Here is an 18,827-nt window from a genome sequence, read left to right on the forward strand (position 1 = left end):
CAGACCTCTCTGCCAGCACTGAAATCTCTCCAAATCCTTGTTATACCCGAACACATTATTCCATACACGTTCCAACACGCCGCCCCCGCCCCCAAAATCAGATCTTCCCCAGAATTAATCGCACGCAAATCTCGTCTTACAGTCTAGTTCCCTGATAGGACGATAAATACAGAACACAAGCTTCTAGGAGTCCACTTACGGCGTTTCCTCTCCTTCCAGCATCACCTGTTGCACCCACAGGGCCTGGGGTGCCAGGAAGTCCCTGGGAACCGAGAAAACCTTCTGGACCAGAATCTCCTCGGTCTCCCTAGAAAGGTAACGTTCGTCAACGACTTTCGATAAAACAACAAACAGGTCACGTGTCCGTTCTGTCTGTCTCTTACTCTTTGTCCTAGAACCCCATCTTTGCCTGGTGGGCCATCAGATCCTGCAGGACCCTGAAGACCAGACAGGAAACATTAGGACAGCTGTAAACATTACAGACACACTGATATACTTTGAGAGGCACAACCAATTGAGAAATTTAACTCACATCAGGACCGGGATCACCCCGAGGTCCGTTGGCCCCAGGGGAACCAACTCGACCTGAAGGGCCTTTGTCTCCAGATGTTCCTATTGATCCCAGTTTTCCTGGGGGCCCCTAAATAAAAGAATCAGGCAACTCACAATGCCGCATAACACAATGATAAAAACTCACAATGCCGCATAACACAATGATAAAAACTCACAATGCCGCATAACACAATGATAAAAATCCATATCAACTATCCACTGTAGAAGCACTGAAATAAAACCTACTGATACAAGACAATGTTACAGGTTTAATATGATTCATGTTCAATGATGTCAAATACAGACCCCGGGTCCTGGAAGGCCTGGCATCCCGCGCTCTCCTCTCTGACCAGGAAGACCCACAATGCCTCTCTGTCCTGTAGTTCCATCTGGACCTGGAGGACCATCGGGACCCTAAAGGAGATAACACCACACACAGAACGTGTACCTAAAACGCTGATTGGGATACCAGAGTATTCCTACGTGGTGTAATATGTCTGGTTGACAATAACACCACACAACAATCATACGACTTATTTAAAAGGTAGTTTGTTAAGAGGAGCCTAAAATAGTGCTGCCAGGCAAAGTCTAGCATTCATAGAAACAATATTTGAATTGATCAAACAGAAATTGCAATTGTACAAATGTTACTGAAACAGTTGCAACGACTTTCTGTTTATTAAGTGACATATTACAAATTGTAATCATTAAATTAGTAATAACACTTGTTTACCGTGGGTCCGTCTTCTCCAGAGTCTCCTTTGTCTCCGAGGCTGCCGGATGGTCCCGCTGGTCCACGCTCTCCTTGTCTTCCGGGGGATCCGTGGTCTCCACGCAGACCAAGAGGACCCTCTTTCCCTGGAGGTCCAAGAGGTCCGGCTTCTCCAAGTGGACCCTGGCAGGATTGGAAGCGGTCATGAGATAGATGCATGCAGCTGTAGAGGATTCAGGTCTTACCGTTAGCTAGTTTTTTTTTACAACATACAACATCTGCTGTACACCTGTTCCAAAATGGCCAAGTAGGTTGAGAAGCCGAAGTCGGCGGAGGGCGTGCGATTGTTAGATTGTCTGTTTTGAAGAGTTAAAAAGCTGAAGCATCTCTAAAACTAAAACCTCATGACAGTAATTGAGCGTTAAACATCAACCGGTACAGACGTCGTCCTCACTGTTGAAGGGATTCATATCGCACTCTGGTTTTTATATTACACCTTGGTGAGCCTTTGCCATTTTAAAACTGATATGACAAATGGAATGTAACACAAACTCAGGGCAGTACTTACTGTTGGGCCTGGTGGGCCGACTCGCCCAGCAGATCCAGGGAAACCAGTCGGGCCCTGAAAGCAGAAAGTTATACGAGATCCTTAAATATTGTTTTTACAAGTTTCATGAAAGATTGCAATATCTTCTCTTTTGGAAAAGTCACAAAGAGAACAACATTTCTGAAGTTGTTATTAAACTAAGATACATTTAACAATCAGGGGTGACTTGCTGTGACTTGCTTCCTGTGCTCATGTAACATAGTCAATCTGGTCTGCATTAAATCCAGCTAAAATGGAGTTTACGCCACCTGCTGTGGTTCAGGTGCACTTGCATTTCATAACAAGACGCAAGGGATTGTGGGGGATCCCCAGAGTGACTCGGGACTCCCCAAGAGGTAACGTCTGTCTGAATGTGTCTGTGGGCTATATCGGGGTAATAGATAGGAATAGTGAATGTAAAGTGAGCTGGCTTTATTTGTTTGTTTAGTAATTGTCTTAGATTGTATTCGTCATGTTTTCATTAGGTTATGTATTAGTTGTATGTGTTTCGTCGCCAGTCATTAATGTTTAATAGTAGCTAACCTAGCTAACACGAACGTGGCTCCGTCTCTCTAGAACGGAGCATGCGCAGTTGCCCACAAGCTGACAACGTCCTCTGTCCCTTTGTGTGAATGCAGGTATGTTACAGTGTGTTGTTAATGAGTGTGTTATTAATGAGTGAGTTGTTATTATTACTTTGTTATTGAATTGTTGTAAATATGAATAATTAATTAGTTAAGAAAGACAGTGTCAATCCACTATACGATCACAGTTTCTTTAGTTCACTGTTTTGTATATTATTTAATGTGACTGTATTTAAATGGGTAACAAGAGTGACTCGGGACTCCCCAAGAGAACGGAGCATGCGCAGTTGCCCACAAGCTGACAACGTCCTCTGTCCCTTTGTGTGAATGCAGAGAATAAACAGTTGCTACCAGCCTGCCCAGCTCCAGGGAGATTCATTGACCAGGAGACATCTCACAGGGGTTACATTGGTGCCGTGACTCGTCCATGACTACGCCGGACCGGGCAGATGTCTTCTCACCACTGCATCGATCTGGAGCTGTGATTCCTTCTTCTGCATATATGGTTTCCCTAAACGTAGCCATTCGGATCAAGGAGCCAACTTTGAGAGTCATCTCATCAAAGAGCTCCTGGAGATGGCTGGCATTCAAAAGTCACATACCACTCCATACCATCCAATGGGGAATGGAGTTGTCGAGCGATACAACAGGACTCTTGGTAACATGATAAGAGCTTTACCGCCCCAGACCAAAGCCAGGTGGCCACAAATGCTTGAGACGCTGACGTTCTGCTACAACTGCACTGAACACGAGACAACAGGTTTTGCGCCTTTCTTCCTGATGTTTGGGAGGATTCCGCGTCTGCCTGTTGATGTTATGTTCCAGCATGCCCTCCCAAATGGTGCTGTAGTTGACCACCATGAGTTTGTCTCTCGCTTGAAACGTGACCTGTCTGAAGCTGCACGCATTGCCCGGCTGAACAGTCGGACAGAACAGACTCGGCAGGCAAAGAACTACAACCGCAAAGCAAAGGGTCACCCCTCACTGTTGGTGACAGAGTCTTGCTTGCAAATCGCGGTGAGAGAGGCAAGAGGAAAATTGCAGACAAATGGGAATCCACAGTCTATGAAGTGACATCCGTGAAGCCTGGAATCAATGTGTACAGCATCAGAGATCCTGTGACATCCAAAGAAAAGGTTGTTCATAGAAACCTCCTACTACCTGTGAGTTTTCTCCCTATGGGAGGTGATGATGTCTTGGAGTCAAGCTGCTCTTCAGTAGCTGGCAGTGAACAGTGTGAACCAGTGGTTCCTGATGACGTACAGGACAGGATGACAAAGACGATCGACTGGCTCCGACAAATGGATGATGCAAGTGCTAGGGACGCCACTGCCAGCCAAACCGATTGTTCTTCTGTTGTTGCTGTGAGTACTCCACCTTCAGAGACTGAAGTGACTGTCGTCCCACATGCTATGGATGAGGTTTTGAATACCTCGGATTCGTCAGTACAAGCTGCACAGTTGCCTTCCCCTGAGCCCCTTGCTGACAGTGTGGTGTCCCAGGATGCACCCTCCCAGCCTTCAGCAGAGGAAGCTCTACAGATCTCCCCTAAACAGGCAAATGACACACAGCTAGGTGCACTCACACAGGACCAAGTAGTTTGTGCACAGCCGCCTCCACTTTGCACTAGGGCAGGTAGACATGTAAAACCCCAGTTCGGCTCATTTGTGAAATGAACGAACAGATTGTAGATGACTCCGAGTCATCAGTTGATTCTTTGTTTTCTTTTGTGAGGAATATGTTTTCTGGGTAAAATTCAGACTAGCTTGAGAAGTTTCAAACTGAACTGAGGTATCTTACAGTTGTCTGTCATAGAGCAATGTTTACAAAATGAGAGGTGTACACGGCATCTTTTGGGTCTCTGTTGGTAAGGGGATTGGCCAATCCTTTGCTGACTTATTTCTAATTGAAAAGTTTTGAACTGACTTGAACTGGTTTTGCTCTTGTGGCTAAACAACTGTAAATTGTTTTTTGTAAATAGTATCTTTTGTGTTTTTCTCATTTAATGTGCCCCAATTTAGCAGAATTTAAGAGGGGTGTATGTAACATAGTCAATCTGGTCTGCATTAAATCCAGCTAAAATGGAGTTTACGCCACCTGCTGTGGTTCAGGTGCACTTGCATTTCATAACAAGACGCAAGGGATTGTGGGGGATCCCCAGAGTGACTCGGGACTCCCCAAGAGGTAACGTCTGTCTGAATGTGTCTGTGGGCTATATCGGGGTAATAGATAGGAATAGTGAATGTAAAGTGAGCTGGCTTTATTTGTTTGTTTAGTAATTGTCTTAGATTGTATTCGTCATGTTTTCATTAGGTTATGTATTAGTTGTATGTGTTTCGTCGCCAGTCATTAATGTTTAATAGTAGCTAACCTAGCTAACACGAACGTGGCTCCGTCTCTCTAGAACGGAGCATGCGCAGTTGCCCACAAGCTGACAACGTCCTCTGTCCCTTTGTGTGAATGCAGGTATGTTACAGTGTGTTGTTAATGAGTGTGTTATTAATGAGTGAGTTGTTATTATTACTTTGTTATTGAATTGTTGTAAATATGAATAATTAATTAGTTAAGAAAGACAGTGTCAATCCACTATACGATCACAGTTTCTTTAGTTCACTGTTTTGTATATTATTTAATGTGACTGTATTTAAATGGGTAACAAGAGTGACTCGGGACTCCCCAAGAGAACGGAGCATGCGCAGTTGCCCACAAGCTGACAACGTCCTCTGTCCCTTTGTGTGAATGCAGAGAATAAACAGTTGCTACCAGCCTGCCCAGCTCCAGGGAGATTCATTGACCAGGAGACATCTCACAGGGGTTACACTCATGAAATCCTTTATACCTTTTTGTATAACTTCTGTGATTATGAAAAACTCTTACCGGTGCTCCCTGTGTTCCTCTTCCGCCTTTCAGTCCAGCAACACCAGTTGGCCCCTACAAAATAAAACGTAGAAGCATTAAACATCTGCATATTTGCAAGTGGAAGCTTGTCTCTCTGGAACCTTAAAGACGTACAGTACACCCATGATACTTTGTTTATATATACAATACTGTTAAAAAGTTTGAGGTCACATAGAAATGTCCTTATTTTTCAAAGTAAAGCGCTGTTTTGTTCAATGAAGATAACATTAAATTCATCATAAATACACTCTCTACATTGTTAATGTGGTAAATAACTATTATCTGGTGTTTAATGAAGTCTCTTCATAGGTGTGAAGAGGCCCATCTCCAGTGTTCTAATGGTACATTGTGTTATCGCCTTAGAAGACTAACGGAGGGGTAGAAAACCCTTGGAAACCCTTTTTATGTGAGCGCAGCTGAAAACAGTTATGCTAGTGAGAGAAGCTATAAAACTGGCTTTCCTTTGAGCCACAAGGTTGAAGAACAACATTAATATTTCAAATAAAAATCATTAACCTTGTCAATGTCTTGACTATATTTTATATTCATTTTGCAATTAATTTGATAAATAAAAGTGTGAGTTTACATGGAAAAAATTTAATTGGATGACCCCTAACTTTTAAACGGTAGTGTGTATATACTGTATATATACATATTTATTTATTCTTGGTTATTTTTCGTCTCAACATTCAACTCACAGGAGGTCCGTGAGCACCAGACAAGCCTTGAGGTCCTGATGATCCAGAGTCTCCTTTCTGGCCTGGCTCTCCAGGCTCTCCCTTCACCCCCGGTTGGCCATCAGGACCCTGTAGATTGCCGGTAATATGACAAAGGATACCTCAAAACGAGTTTAGGCTGTTATTACATTTACAAGCATTAGCATTATTTACAAGAGCCTTACATAATTCTTTGTCAATACAATGTGACTGTGATTGAAGACTTACAGGAGTTCCAGAAAATCCAACAGCACCAATGGGTCCAGGGTCACCTCTGGATCCCTGTTGTAGATGAAGGATTATTACACTGAAGTGGTGTAACGATATACACCCATTGTGTATCACCAGTATGAACATGGCCTGAACAGACTTCTAGTGTGACCAGGTCTACTTACTGTCATCCCTCTGGATCCTGGGGGTCCATGTGGTCCTTTGGGTCCAGGTTCTCCCTGCAAAGATGTTACACATTTACTATTTCCACAACCATTCATTGGGCCTCATAAATCCTGTATGTGTATGACTGTATGAGGCAATGCGAGCCAAAGACGGTCCTTCACTGGAAGATGCTATTGGAGAATATCTGATGATCAACATGGAGGGCATCCCGGGAACCAACACTTTCTAAAATTGTGTCATCACCTTGAATCAGTGTGATGGACATAGCAGCTTCTTAATGTGTGCTAGAAACAAGAGGAACACTCTACCTTCTCACCACTGATTCCAGCAGGTCCTAGCGGGCCAACAGGACCCGGGACTCCCTGTTGACAGAACACCGGTATGGTTGGAGAAATCCACTCTTCACATAGAAGGTGCACCTATACATTATTGAGTTTTTACATCTCACAAGTTGTTAGATATAAGATATTTTGCTTACTCTTGCACCATCATTTCCAGCTGTACCTTCTGATCCTTTCTCACCAAGTGATCCCTGTACAGAAGACAGCAAGAAAGGGTCAAGACTCAGGTTCAGTTGATTGTAAAAAGGACTGTAGCATTCCCCCCCTCAAACTAACTGGTTACAATCTTTGGATACATGTGTACTATAATTTCTAATAGTTTTGATACAGAAAGAAGATCCTGATGAACTTACTCTGTCACCTTTCGGCCCTGGAGAGCCAGAGATGCCCCTCTCTCCGGGCATTCCCTGAAGACCTGGAGGACCCGCGTCACCGAGTGCCCCAGCGGGACCAGGACTACCCTTTAGCAACAAACAAGCACCAACGTCAGCAGGCTCATGGCTTTTGTGCATGTATTGACTTATACAGTACAATCAAACACACATCATTACATTGAGGGGATGGACACTCACAGTTATATTTTGAATTATACACTTTAACTTTGTTTCCTATTGATATTTACTTCAGAAGTTAGCATGCGGTGAGGCCAATGGCACTTCTTGAAAGGTGGTATACACAGTCTATTTTCCTCTATAACCTTTACTCAATGCTCTGCATACACTGCAGACTAATGGTCCATCACAATTGTATGTTATGTATTCAAATTAAGACATGTGAAAGTATCACACATTGACAACTGTTTATTTATTGTCCTTTATAGAGTCAACGAATTAGAACCAATACATTGGGGTCTACCAATGGGTGGTCTATGGATTGGAGCCCCTAGCTCCAGACTGTTGAATTTACAGTTACCAAATAATGCCGTTTTACCCATTATGTCCAAATATGTCTTTATGGTTTCAAATAGACGTTCTTATTTGCCTCATTCCTCTGACTTTGTTCTAGCGTTGTACATGCCGGTGAGGCATTACCTTTGGTCCATCTGGACCAGGTGCACCAGCGATACCCCTAGGGCCCTGCAGACCAGTGGTACCCAGCTCTCCTCTCTCTCCAGGAATACCACGTTCTCCCTGGGGAAGTAGAAAAACAAACCAGGTTGAGCTATTCGACTTTATTGAGCACCGAAAATATTGGAGCAGAGAGAGAAAATCCACCTACCCTCGGTCCAATCTGACCCACAACACCGAGCTCTCCGGGAATACCCTGAAGGAAGGAAACAACGGGATCGTTTAGGTTGAGTTTAATGTGAAACCTTAAAAGTTATATATATATATATGTATATAAATATATATACATATATATATATTTATATGACAATTGTGTTAGGAAATGTCTTCGGCCAGAGAAAAACAAGATAGTGGATTCAAAGGGTGTATCAGTCAAGTTTAATTTCGCCCAACTTATCATGTCAAGCATCGTTCATACTCACTTGGTCGCCTGGTTTTCCAGATTCTCCAGGTGGGCCTTGATTTCCAGGCAAACCCTACAAACACAAGACAGTCAAACAAAGACCTTCAGACCTTCTGACCTTCAGACCTTCAGACCTTCAGACCTTCTCTCAGCACACACCGGGTTTCTATTCATTTCATAATACTGACACGTCTTCTTCACTATTGCCTTCTCATGTTTTGCAGAAGGGTAATATTATCATACACCTGAATATGTCTTTAATCAATTACAACATAACAGACATAGCGGTCACACGAGGAACGATAAACATAGTTATTTCTTGTACTATTAATGCATCTCATACAGGTAATAATTAGTCATTTAAAAAACAATTAAAGACACACCTCGGTGGCACCACTTGATATTAACTCCTTGACAGTTTCCATCCCTTTTGTAGTCCTCTGATCTTTCTTTGTATAAATTACTGACATACTGCACAATATGCATCCCAGTCCTCGACTTCACTTTATTTCTTTTGTATTATTCTGTTTGTATTACATGTCGTCCCTTCTGTTGACCCTGGGAAGATTAACGGCCGCTAAGGCGTCAGCCAATGGGGATCCAGTTAATAAACTAATAAACTAAACCTCCGGTCAGTGTTCATCACCACCAACCAAAAACAACAATACACACCTGGAATCCATTCACACCGGGAGGACCCTGCTCTCCTCTTTCTCCTGCGACACCCTTTGGGAGGACGACACAGTAATGTCTCAGATTATTGAGATATAAGTTTTTTCTTAAATTATAATAATTACAACCAAAAAATAATCAGTAATACTTACAAATGGGCCAGAGGGGCCAGCAGGGCCAACCTCTCCATCTTTTCCAGGAGGACCCTGAAGACAAAGAGACCATTAACCACTGCATGTATTACCTGTATATGAGTTATGAATGTTTTACTTCGTGGTAAAGTCGATCATTGTAGGGTCAAAGGTCAGGGAATACTAGCCAGTGGTGTAGACAGTACAACATACCAAAGCCAACACAACGTGTTTGTATTAAGCCAATATGTTCCGTGTTATTGTTATGACTTCTGACAGATCAATTATGATCCTATTCCACGCTGATTGTCAATCAAATGAAACTTTTCACAAACAGTACTCACTCTTTGACCCAGCACTCCTGCAGATCCTTGTTCTCCTGTCTTTCCTGGGTCGCCCTTTAAGTGTAAAACAGAAGTTTATTGTATAAGAAACAGAAGCGGACGTAAACAGACCGACTGACTGACTGTTACTGCAATGTGTCCAGTGACTTACGTTGAAGCCCTTGGGGCCCGGCCCGCCCATGATTCCTGCTGGTCCCCGGTTTCCAATGGACCCTGCGGGGCCCGGACGGCCGTCTTCACCTGTAGCTCCCTGAGCGAAAGAAACACTTTGACTCAAACATCTCTTATTGTTATACTAGGTATCATAAACAACCACAAAGAGACATGAAACAACTTCAAAGACACTAAACAACCACAAAGAGACACTAAACAACCACAAATAGATGTGAAACAGCTACAAGGAGACTCACAATGGCTACAAAGAGACTCACAATGGCTACAAAGAGACTCACAATGGCTACAAAGAGACTCACAATGGCTGCAAAGAGACTCACAATGGCTACAAAGAGACTCACAATGGCTACAAAGAGACTCACAATGGCTACAAAGAGACTCACAATGGCTACAAAGAGACTCACAATGGCTACAAAGAGACTCACAATGGCTGCAAAGAGACTCACAATGGCTGCACAGAGACACAAAACAACCACAAAGATACAAAGAGACACACAATGGCTACAAAGAGATCCGAAGAGACTCACAATGGTTACAAAGAGACTCACAATGGCTACAAAGAGACTCACAATGGCTACAAAGAGACTCACAATGGCTACAAAGAGACTCACAATGGCTACAAAGAGACTCACAATGGCTACAAAGAGACTCACAATGGCTACAAAGAGACTCACAATGGCTACAAAGAGACTCACAATGGCTACAAAGAGACTCACAATGGCTACAAAGAGACTCACAATGGCTACAAAGAGACTCACAATGGCTACAAAGAGACTCACAATGGCTACAAAGAGACTCACAATGGCTACAAAGAGACTCACAATGGCTACAAAGAGACTCACAATGGCTACAAAGAGACTCACAATGGCTACAAAGAGACTCACAATGGCTACAAAGAGACTCAAAATGGCTACAAAGAGACTCACAATGGCTACAAAGAGACACGCAATGGCTACAAAGAGACTCACAATGGCTACAAAGAGACTCACAATGTCTACAAAGAGACACACAATGGCTACAAAGAGACTCACAATGGCTGCAAAGAGACTCACAATGGCTGCAAAGAAACACAAAACAACCACAAAGATACAAAGATACTCACAATGGCTGCAAAGAGACTCACAATGGCCACAAAGAGACAGAAAACACAATGGCTACAAAGAGACTCACAAACAGACTCACAGATACAAAGAGACTCACAATGGCTACAAAGAGACTCACAATGGCTACAAAGAGACTCACAATGGTTACAAAGAGACTCACAATGGCTACAAAGAGACTCACAATGGCTACAAAGAGACTCACAATGGTTACAAAGAGACTCACAATGGTTACAAAGAGACTCACAATGGCTACAAAGAGACTCACAATGGCTACAAAGAGATACGAAGAGACTCACAATGGTTACAAAGAGACTCACAATGGCTAAAAGGAGATACATAGAGACACACAATGGTTACAAAGAGACTCACAATGGCTACAAAGAGACTCACAATGGCTACAAATAGACTCACAATGGCTACAAAGAGACTCACAATGGCTTCAAAGAGACTCACAATGGCTTCAAAGAGACTCACAATGGCTACAAAGAGACTCACAATGGCTACAAAGAGATACAAAGAGACTCACAATGGCTACAAAGAGACTCACAATGGCTACAAAGAGACTCACAATGGCTACAAAGAGACTCACAATGGCTACAAAGAGACTCACAATGGCTACAAAGAGACTCACAATGGCTACAAAGAGACTCACGATGGCTACAAAGAGATACGAAGAGACTCACAATGGTTACAAAGAGACTCACAATGGCTACAAAGAGACTCACAATGGCTACAAAGAGATACGAAGAGACTCACAATGGTTACAAAGAGACACACAATGGTTACAAAGAGACTCACAATGGCTACAAAGAGACTCACAATGCTACAAGAGACTCACAATGGCTACAAAGAGACTCACAATGGCTACAAAGAGACTCACAATGGCTGCAAAGAGACTCAAAACAACCACAAAGATACAAAGAGACTCACAATGGTTACAAAGAGACTCACAATGGTTACAAAGAGACTCACAATGGCTAGAAAGAGACTCACAATGGTTACAAAGAGACTCACAATGGCTACAAAGAGACTCACAATGGCTACAAAGAGACTCACAATGGCTACAAAGAGACTCACAATGGCTACAAAGAGACTCACAATGGCTACAAAGAGACTCACAATGGCTGCAAAGAGACACAAAACAACCACAAAGCTACAAAGAGACTCACAATGACTACAAAGAGACTCACAATGGCTACAAAGAGACTCACAATGGCTGCAAAGAGACACAAAACAACCACAAAGATACAAAGAGACTCACAATGGCTACAAAGAGACACAATGGCTACAAAGAGACACACAATGGCTGCAAAGAGACTCACAATGGCTGCACAGAGACACAAAACAACCACAAAGATACAAAGAGAGACACAATGGCTATGAAAAGGGAGAAACAACTATAAAGAGACATACATTATATTTAAAAGATACCAAAACTACCACCAGGCGGTGCAAAGAGAGGAAAAATGACCAGAAAATGACATAAAATCCCTTCAAAGAGACACAAAACCACCACAAAGAGACACCAAGAGACTCACAACAGCTATGAAAAGGGGGAAAACACCATAAAGAGACCAAAACAATCACAAGGAGATGCAAAGTCAATGAGAGACACAAGAGACACAAAAAGACACACAGAACATAGAGTTACACAACGTCTCAAATCAAAGGCATGAGTTGAGCTTAAAGGGTCAAACCGTGAATGTGGTTGAGAACTTTAAACCTACCAATGCTCCTGGCTTTCCCTCTGCTCCCTGGACTCCAGGGGTCCCGGTCAGACCCTTTGATGACGAACAAAGAAAAGAATATGAGAAATGAAACGTGTGCTACAGACCAACATAGTAACTGTCATGATGTAGTGGATCAAAAGTCTTCAGTGTTACCCTTGCACCTGGAAGACCAGGTTCTCCTGTCCGCCCCGGGTCTCCTACGGAAGCTTTGGGCCCCGGGGGGCCAGATGTTCCACGATCTCCTAGAGCGCCCTAAAGAAAGAATGATGAGTCAGCAAAACACCCACGCCACACACTATGGTACCTTGTGTCCATAAGGCTGGTATACAGTCGTAGACAATGACGTACCTTTGGTCCTGGCAACCCATCAGCACCGGGGAATCCCCGGTTACCGGGAGCTCCCTGAGAAACAGATCACGAGTTAGTCATGTTGATGAGCAACACTCATGTATTACCAGATGGTATGGCGCGCATCGTTTCTGTACTGCTGCTTTAAAGGAAGTTCTCCGAACAGAAAGGGTTCCGACTCACTCTCTCTCCAACGGGGCCGACGGGGCCCAGGGTGCCGGAGTCTCCGCGTTGTCCTCGCTTTCCTTCTTCGCCCTGAGGTCCGAGCACTCCCTGAGAGCCTGACAGACCCTAAAGGTTGATACGCAAGTCAGGGAATGCTATAATTCCAAATTTTACATTTAAAACACATGTCATTGTCTATAACTTGTCTATAAACTATCTGTAATTTAAAACTGTACCTTCTGTATCGTGTTTTCTTTTATATTTTGTCTTTTGTCTTTCTTATTATCGTGTTATTTCTAAACTGTTGACTCTGAGCGCCCTGCACTAGACCTCCAACGGGTCTGGACTGATGTTCTGGGCACAACTGGCAAATAAAACCTTGAACCTTGAAACGTCCAATGAAAAAAACAAGTGCTTTTATTTGAGCATTTATGCCTTTTTTAAACTCTAATCCAGATGTTGTGTCTCATAGAGCAGCGTTAACATCTGTTTGATTCCATAGAGGGAGCTTACAGATTCTCCTTTGGGTCCAGACTCTCCTTTAAACCCTCCGACTCCGATGTTGCCCTGAAACACAAAAGGCCAACGTTGTGAGTCTCCAACCTAGCAATAAAATAAAGAATCTTCAATGAAATAATAAAATCACTGTACCAGCTGTCCTTTGATACCAGGCTGACCAGTGCTTCCCTGAGGTCCTGGTGGGCCATGGGGTCCAGCATGGCCGCCTTGACCTTGAGCACCAAGGTTACCCTGTGAAGAGTAAGCCATGTGATGCGTGACCTTTGTGTATCCTCATCATAAATAGTGAATATGTCGTAAAGAAGAAACGATACGTACCACTGGTCCTTTGTTACCCGGCCCACCATCCATACCCATGGGTCCCTGTGACATAACAATGAGGTGATGAAAACAATGCACTTGGCAGTCGACTCGTTGCTATGGCGACGAACTGGGGTGAGTAAAGAAAGACATTCACCATGAGGCCAACCGCTCCAGCTCGGCCCAGATGGCCGGTCTCTCCTCTCTGTCCTTGTTGGCCTCCTGGACCTCGGACTCCGGTCGGGCCCGGTTGTCCCTGTTGAACACCGGGACATCAAGTAGAGTTAATATTGAGAAATGTGACGCAATGTACTATCAGTTTCGTCTACATACAGTATATCAGGTATACAACATAAACAAGTCTTTATAATGGAAACCAGGACAAGTGCAGGAGGCCATTAAGGGAGAACAACTGATTTGTTGGAAAACAATAATTCACTTTCCATTCTATAAGTTATTAAAGAGTCTTGAGAATGTGTTTTAGTGATCGTACCTTCATTCCTGGGGTTCCTGGGTATCCAGTCGCACCGCTGAGACCCAACGGACCCTTTGAACCAAACGAGAAGGCCAATTAGCTGGAGATCCACACGGAAATAAACAAACACATTGAATGGCATATCCATCTAAAGGACACACGTGTCTATGCTCTGCCATATGTGAGACAGCCACTGAGGTGTACAGTAAATCCACAAGGATAAAAGACCGTGAACGCCCACTTACCATTGGACCAGGCTTTCCGAGGTTACCGGGCATACCACGTTTACCCTAGAAGACAAAATCGTATCAGTCTGACTTATAAACAACAGTTATTTATACACAGATGTAGAGACCACCCTTTGGAAACAATGGATACCTAATCAGTGGTATCATATCACGGTAGCAGATGTTTCTGGTGCATAGTGATATTATCCTTACCGCTACACCACCAGATCCAGAGCGTCCTCTCTCTCCCGGCATCCCAGCAGGACCCTGTTATTCACAGACGGTGTTAAATGACATCATCCCTCCATGCAAAGCAAAAGTATATCAAGTTAATACGTTCAGAGGGATATTTACTGTGCACTGAATACATAGTTATGCCCCATTTTAAATAGGGATAGACAGAAAATTCAGAAGTTGGTGTACTTCACTCCATGTACACTCTGCATAATAAACTATATATATAACTATATATCAGACATGCTTAAGAATTCACTACCTCTCTGAAAGAAAGTAAGCATTATAGTAGAACTTACCATGGGTCCAGGAGCTCCCAATGGGCCAGAAGGTCCGTTAGCACCCTACAAAAACACATAATGACTTGTTTAGAAATATGATTGCAAGAAGGAAAGGTGTTGTGAAGGCCTTTAGCGAAGCAGTTCATTCATAAAGAGGTTCCACTTCACCAACTGGAGTAGAAAACTGCTGTTTATCCAATCAAACTGACGTAGTAAAATGATTTCAATACCTTGGATCCAACCGTTCCAGTTTCACCTTTTTGGCCAATTATCCCACCGTGACCCTGTTAGTGAAGAAGAAGGAACAAGTGTGTTGTGTGTATTCTGGAATAAGAACACCTGTTACTTTGCAAACTGTGGTGTACTCACCCTGTGACCCTTTAGTCCAGGAGGCCCAGGAGTTCCTGGAAACCCTCTGCCTCCCTGCAATAGGTTACATAGAACGTTGGATTGGCATTTATATCTATAGGAGGTGCACTAACAACACATTCACGTTGGGGGTCTTTTTCCTGTGTAATTTGAACGAGGAGACGCAGAGTGTGTGCATTTAAGTGATGGGGGCGTAGAGGCCTGAATGGGTTACCTGTGATCCAGAGAATCCCGCCTCTCCGCTATTTCCTGATTTGCCTGCTTCTCCCTGTGGTGGAAAGTGAAATTCATGTCACTGAATCGCATTTCTTCTCTCAGATTGGGTGTTAGACAAGGACCGTCTGAACACTACACTGGACTGAGACGCAGAGCTTGGAGACGGTTTGGATGGATTGTTTTTACTCATCAAGATGTTTGGGGACATATTCTGGACGATATAGTCTTTCATTGGATCGTCTGAGAAGAAACACTGAGATACAGAGTCGTAGGGTTTGGATGTTTTCTCTCTAATCGTGTTGTTTTTACTCATTTGGGACAGAGACATCTTTAGGATGATATAGTCTTTCATTGGGTTGTATAAGGACCGTCTGAACAGTACACTTTACTGAGATGCAGAGCTGGTTATGAGGTTTGGATGGATTGTTTTTTACTCATCAAGATGTTTGGGGACATAAACATCTTCAGGACGATCTTGTCTTTCATTGGGTTGTACAAGGACCATCTGAACACTACACTATACAGAATTATAGGTGTTGGATAGATTGTTTTTACTCATTGGGGACAGACATCGTCAGGACGATATAGTCTTTCATTGGATCGGCTGAACAGAACACTACTGAGATGCAGAGTCATAGGGTTTGGATGTTTTGTTTTTACTCATTGGGGACATAGACATCTTCAGGACGATATAGTCTTTCAATGTGTTGTACTAAACCATGAAAAGAAAACATAGAAAATGCTATAAAACCACGTTGACTGATGACAGCCGACTGTATGTAATTAAAGAAAACACTTTGACAGTTCTTTGTAAACTACCCGTCCTCTTGTATCTCCAGGATCATCTACTTTCACATTATTAACCCTAACGTACAGCCACACACATTTTTGTTATAGATTTACACTTAAACTATTTACAACCGTCTTACTGATTTGAGATGTTTTTTTAGAGTGAATGTTCGAAGAGTGATCCTTTCACTTTAACATAGGAAGACATCTTTGGTGCATCGTTCAGGGATTTTGTCCCAGAGCTGACTTACATCTTCACCTGGTTTCCCTGGAGGGCCAGCCGGTCCCCTTTGTCCACTTGGACCCTGAAAAAGAGTCACAGTCAAATCTGTTAACACCCAGAACCAACGATTACGTATCCAAGCTAACGCAGCTGTGTATGAACAGTAAAACGGTCAAAACCATGGAAATCTCACGCCAAATCCAGGCCATGTGTACTGGTGTGCTCAAATTGTACAGATGAACGATGTCGTACCATATGCCCGGGATCGCCGACATCTCCGTGAGATCCTTGGGGTCCAGCTTGACCCTGACAAGAGTAAAGGGGAAAAGATGAAACAATTAGATCATACAATCCTAAAATGCCACTTAAGTATTCATCAATGTTGAGTGAGCATTCAGAGTCAAAGCTTGTGGTGGACTTACAGGTGTTCCACTTGGCCCAAGACGTCCTCTTGTTCCGGCCTCCCCCTATAACAACAAAACCATGACACACAATGAAAATGATTGTGGCAGCGGGGGGTGTTTAGGCTCTGCTGCAGAGTGGGTGGAGCGGGGGTGTGGTTCAGGGAACGGTGTCTGATTGTCATCAGCTGGTCTGATGACAATCAGACCAGCTGATGACAATCTGTGTTTGTGTATCTGCGAGGCTTTGTCTCCATAAAGGAGCTGGACAGAAGGGAGATGAAGAGGGTGCCGAGCAGAGACACTGTCTTGGGGTCGAATACAATAAAGTATCTTCCAAAATATCACTCTGGCTGCTCATTCTGTGGTGCTTAAAGGGGGAACCTACCAGTGACGGCTTGACACCTGTCACAATGATGAACATGAATCACCATTAATCTGATAATATATGAAGAGAATACAGAGTTTGAGGCGGGGCCACGTTCATTTCTATGAAAGTTGCTCAGTGAAGCATTAAACTGAAAATGTAGAAAAAAATCCAGAAACAAAAACTGATTTAAAGTCTCTTACACACTTATTAGAAATGTGAATTCATTTAATGGATTCAAATTTAATAGAGAAAACTCTATGAACCCATCTGCCAATAATGATGTATTTACTGGTCCATTCCCCACTAATGGCTAATGGTCCAAAATATTAAGAAATTAAACAATTAGGCCTATAAATTGGTCCTTAAAATGTGTCCAGATTACAAGCAGAGGCTAAACAATGCAAAGTTAAATGTTGCTTATTGTCACGGTTAAAAAAAAGTAACTTGGAGGATATTCTTGTCCAACTGAAAAATGGATATATTTTGTTCACATGTTAATAAACTGCATAATCTTCTTTCTAATTTAAATTAGAGTAAACACTTTGTATTCTGACATGATTGGTAGATGCCGACTAATACAGAGTTAAACCTCATTTAGAAAGATATGTCGTGCATCCAAACACTGACAGATGAGAGTTGATCCCGTATATATTGATAAGGTCCTCTTACCCTGGAGCCAGTCAACATGGCTTGAGGTGAGTTTTTCCCTTGCATCACTCCGGCCATCTGGGACCCGAGGCCCTGCAGGAGGGGGGGGGCACAACCTCCAGTTCTAGGTCAACTGTGTTTAATCACCATGTTTGTTTTCCATTCATCAGGATAGAACATTTAAACAACTTGCCCCAGAGTAAAGTAGTAAAGTATACAAGGTGAGTACAAGTACAAGAGCTTGAAGTACACAGCTCAGGCTTGAAGGTTGTGTGTGTGTGTGTGTGTTTCATAACTCACTCCTGGGTGCGATGGAGGTCCGGGAGGTCCAGGTTCACCGGGCTGACCTGGTATACCGGGCTCTCCATCATAACCCGGAGAGCCTCTCAGTCCCTAGAGAGGAGGGAGAGAGAGAGAGAGAGGGGCGCTGATTCACTCCTTTGAAAACCATTATCCATCTATCTACATCTACCTACCTACATACCTATCCCTCCGTCTACCTATCTACCTACCTATCTATCTATATATCTATCTATCTCTTTATCCATCCATCAATCCATCTATATTTATACAATATATCTATCTCTCCATCTGGCCATCCATCTATCTATCTATCTGTCTGTCTATCTGTCTATATATCTATCCATCTATGCTCAATCTAACATTGAATCATTATTCCGTTGCTGTGAAATCATTGTGTGTATTTTTATTTCCATATGTTATTTAACATGTTGTTTAATGTGTGTTAGCGTATGAACATATGAGCTGAAAGGTGAGAACATATGAGCTGTAAGGTGAGAACATATGAGCTGTAGGGTATGAACATATGAGCTGTAGGGTATGAACATATGAG

The 18,827-nt window shown here is 43.0% G+C and overlaps 1 protein-coding gene across 1 annotated transcript in view; it reads right to left on the bottom strand.

Annotated features, from left to right (window-relative positions):
- col5a2a (collagen, type V, alpha 2a) overlaps positions 1–18,827 on the bottom strand; it is a 43,460-nt gene that overhangs the window by 4,782 nt on the left and 19,851 nt on the right. The window contains exons 7-46 of the mRNA XM_056426878.1: positions 18,275–18,367; positions 17,996–18,067; positions 16,978–17,022; positions 16,808–16,861; positions 16,584–16,637; positions 15,542–15,595; positions 15,328–15,381; positions 15,189–15,242; positions 14,977–15,021; positions 14,657–14,710; positions 14,462–14,506; positions 14,235–14,288; positions 13,899–13,997; positions 13,760–13,804; positions 13,574–13,672; positions 13,436–13,489; positions 12,941–13,048; positions 12,758–12,811; positions 12,563–12,661; positions 12,407–12,460; positions 9,554–9,652; positions 9,403–9,456; positions 9,080–9,133; positions 8,928–8,981; positions 8,275–8,328; positions 8,004–8,048; positions 7,817–7,915; positions 7,139–7,246; positions 6,923–6,976; positions 6,753–6,806; positions 6,444–6,497; positions 6,277–6,330; positions 6,031–6,138; positions 5,312–5,365; positions 1,833–1,886; positions 1,286–1,447; positions 859–966; positions 533–640; positions 384–437; positions 200–307 (exon numbers count right to left, since the gene is read on the bottom strand). Of these exons, the coding sequence (XP_056282853.1) occupies positions 200–307; positions 384–437; positions 533–640; positions 859–966; positions 1,286–1,447; positions 1,833–1,886; positions 5,312–5,365; positions 6,031–6,138; positions 6,277–6,330; positions 6,444–6,497; positions 6,753–6,806; positions 6,923–6,976; positions 7,139–7,246; positions 7,817–7,915; positions 8,004–8,048; positions 8,275–8,328; positions 8,928–8,981; positions 9,080–9,133; positions 9,403–9,456; positions 9,554–9,652; positions 12,407–12,460; positions 12,563–12,661; positions 12,758–12,811; positions 12,941–13,048; positions 13,436–13,489; positions 13,574–13,672; positions 13,760–13,804; positions 13,899–13,997; positions 14,235–14,288; positions 14,462–14,506; positions 14,657–14,710; positions 14,977–15,021; positions 15,189–15,242; positions 15,328–15,381; positions 15,542–15,595; positions 16,584–16,637; positions 16,808–16,861; positions 16,978–17,022; positions 17,996–18,067; positions 18,275–18,367 (2,829 nt within the window). The remainder of the gene's footprint in view (positions 1–199; positions 308–383; positions 438–532; positions 641–858; positions 967–1,285; positions 1,448–1,832; positions 1,887–5,311; positions 5,366–6,030; positions 6,139–6,276; positions 6,331–6,443; positions 6,498–6,752; positions 6,807–6,922; positions 6,977–7,138; positions 7,247–7,816; positions 7,916–8,003; positions 8,049–8,274; positions 8,329–8,927; positions 8,982–9,079; positions 9,134–9,402; positions 9,457–9,553; positions 9,653–12,406; positions 12,461–12,562; positions 12,662–12,757; positions 12,812–12,940; positions 13,049–13,435; positions 13,490–13,573; positions 13,673–13,759; positions 13,805–13,898; positions 13,998–14,234; positions 14,289–14,461; positions 14,507–14,656; positions 14,711–14,976; positions 15,022–15,188; positions 15,243–15,327; positions 15,382–15,541; positions 15,596–16,583; positions 16,638–16,807; positions 16,862–16,977; positions 17,023–17,995; positions 18,068–18,274; positions 18,368–18,827) is intronic.

Source organism: Pseudoliparis swirei, chromosome 2 (assembly GCF_029220125.1).
Source record: "Pseudoliparis swirei isolate HS2019 ecotype Mariana Trench chromosome 2, NWPU_hadal_v1, whole genome shotgun sequence".
In the NCBI taxonomy this organism is placed as follows: domain Eukaryota; kingdom Metazoa; phylum Chordata; class Actinopteri; order Perciformes; family Liparidae; genus Pseudoliparis; species Pseudoliparis swirei.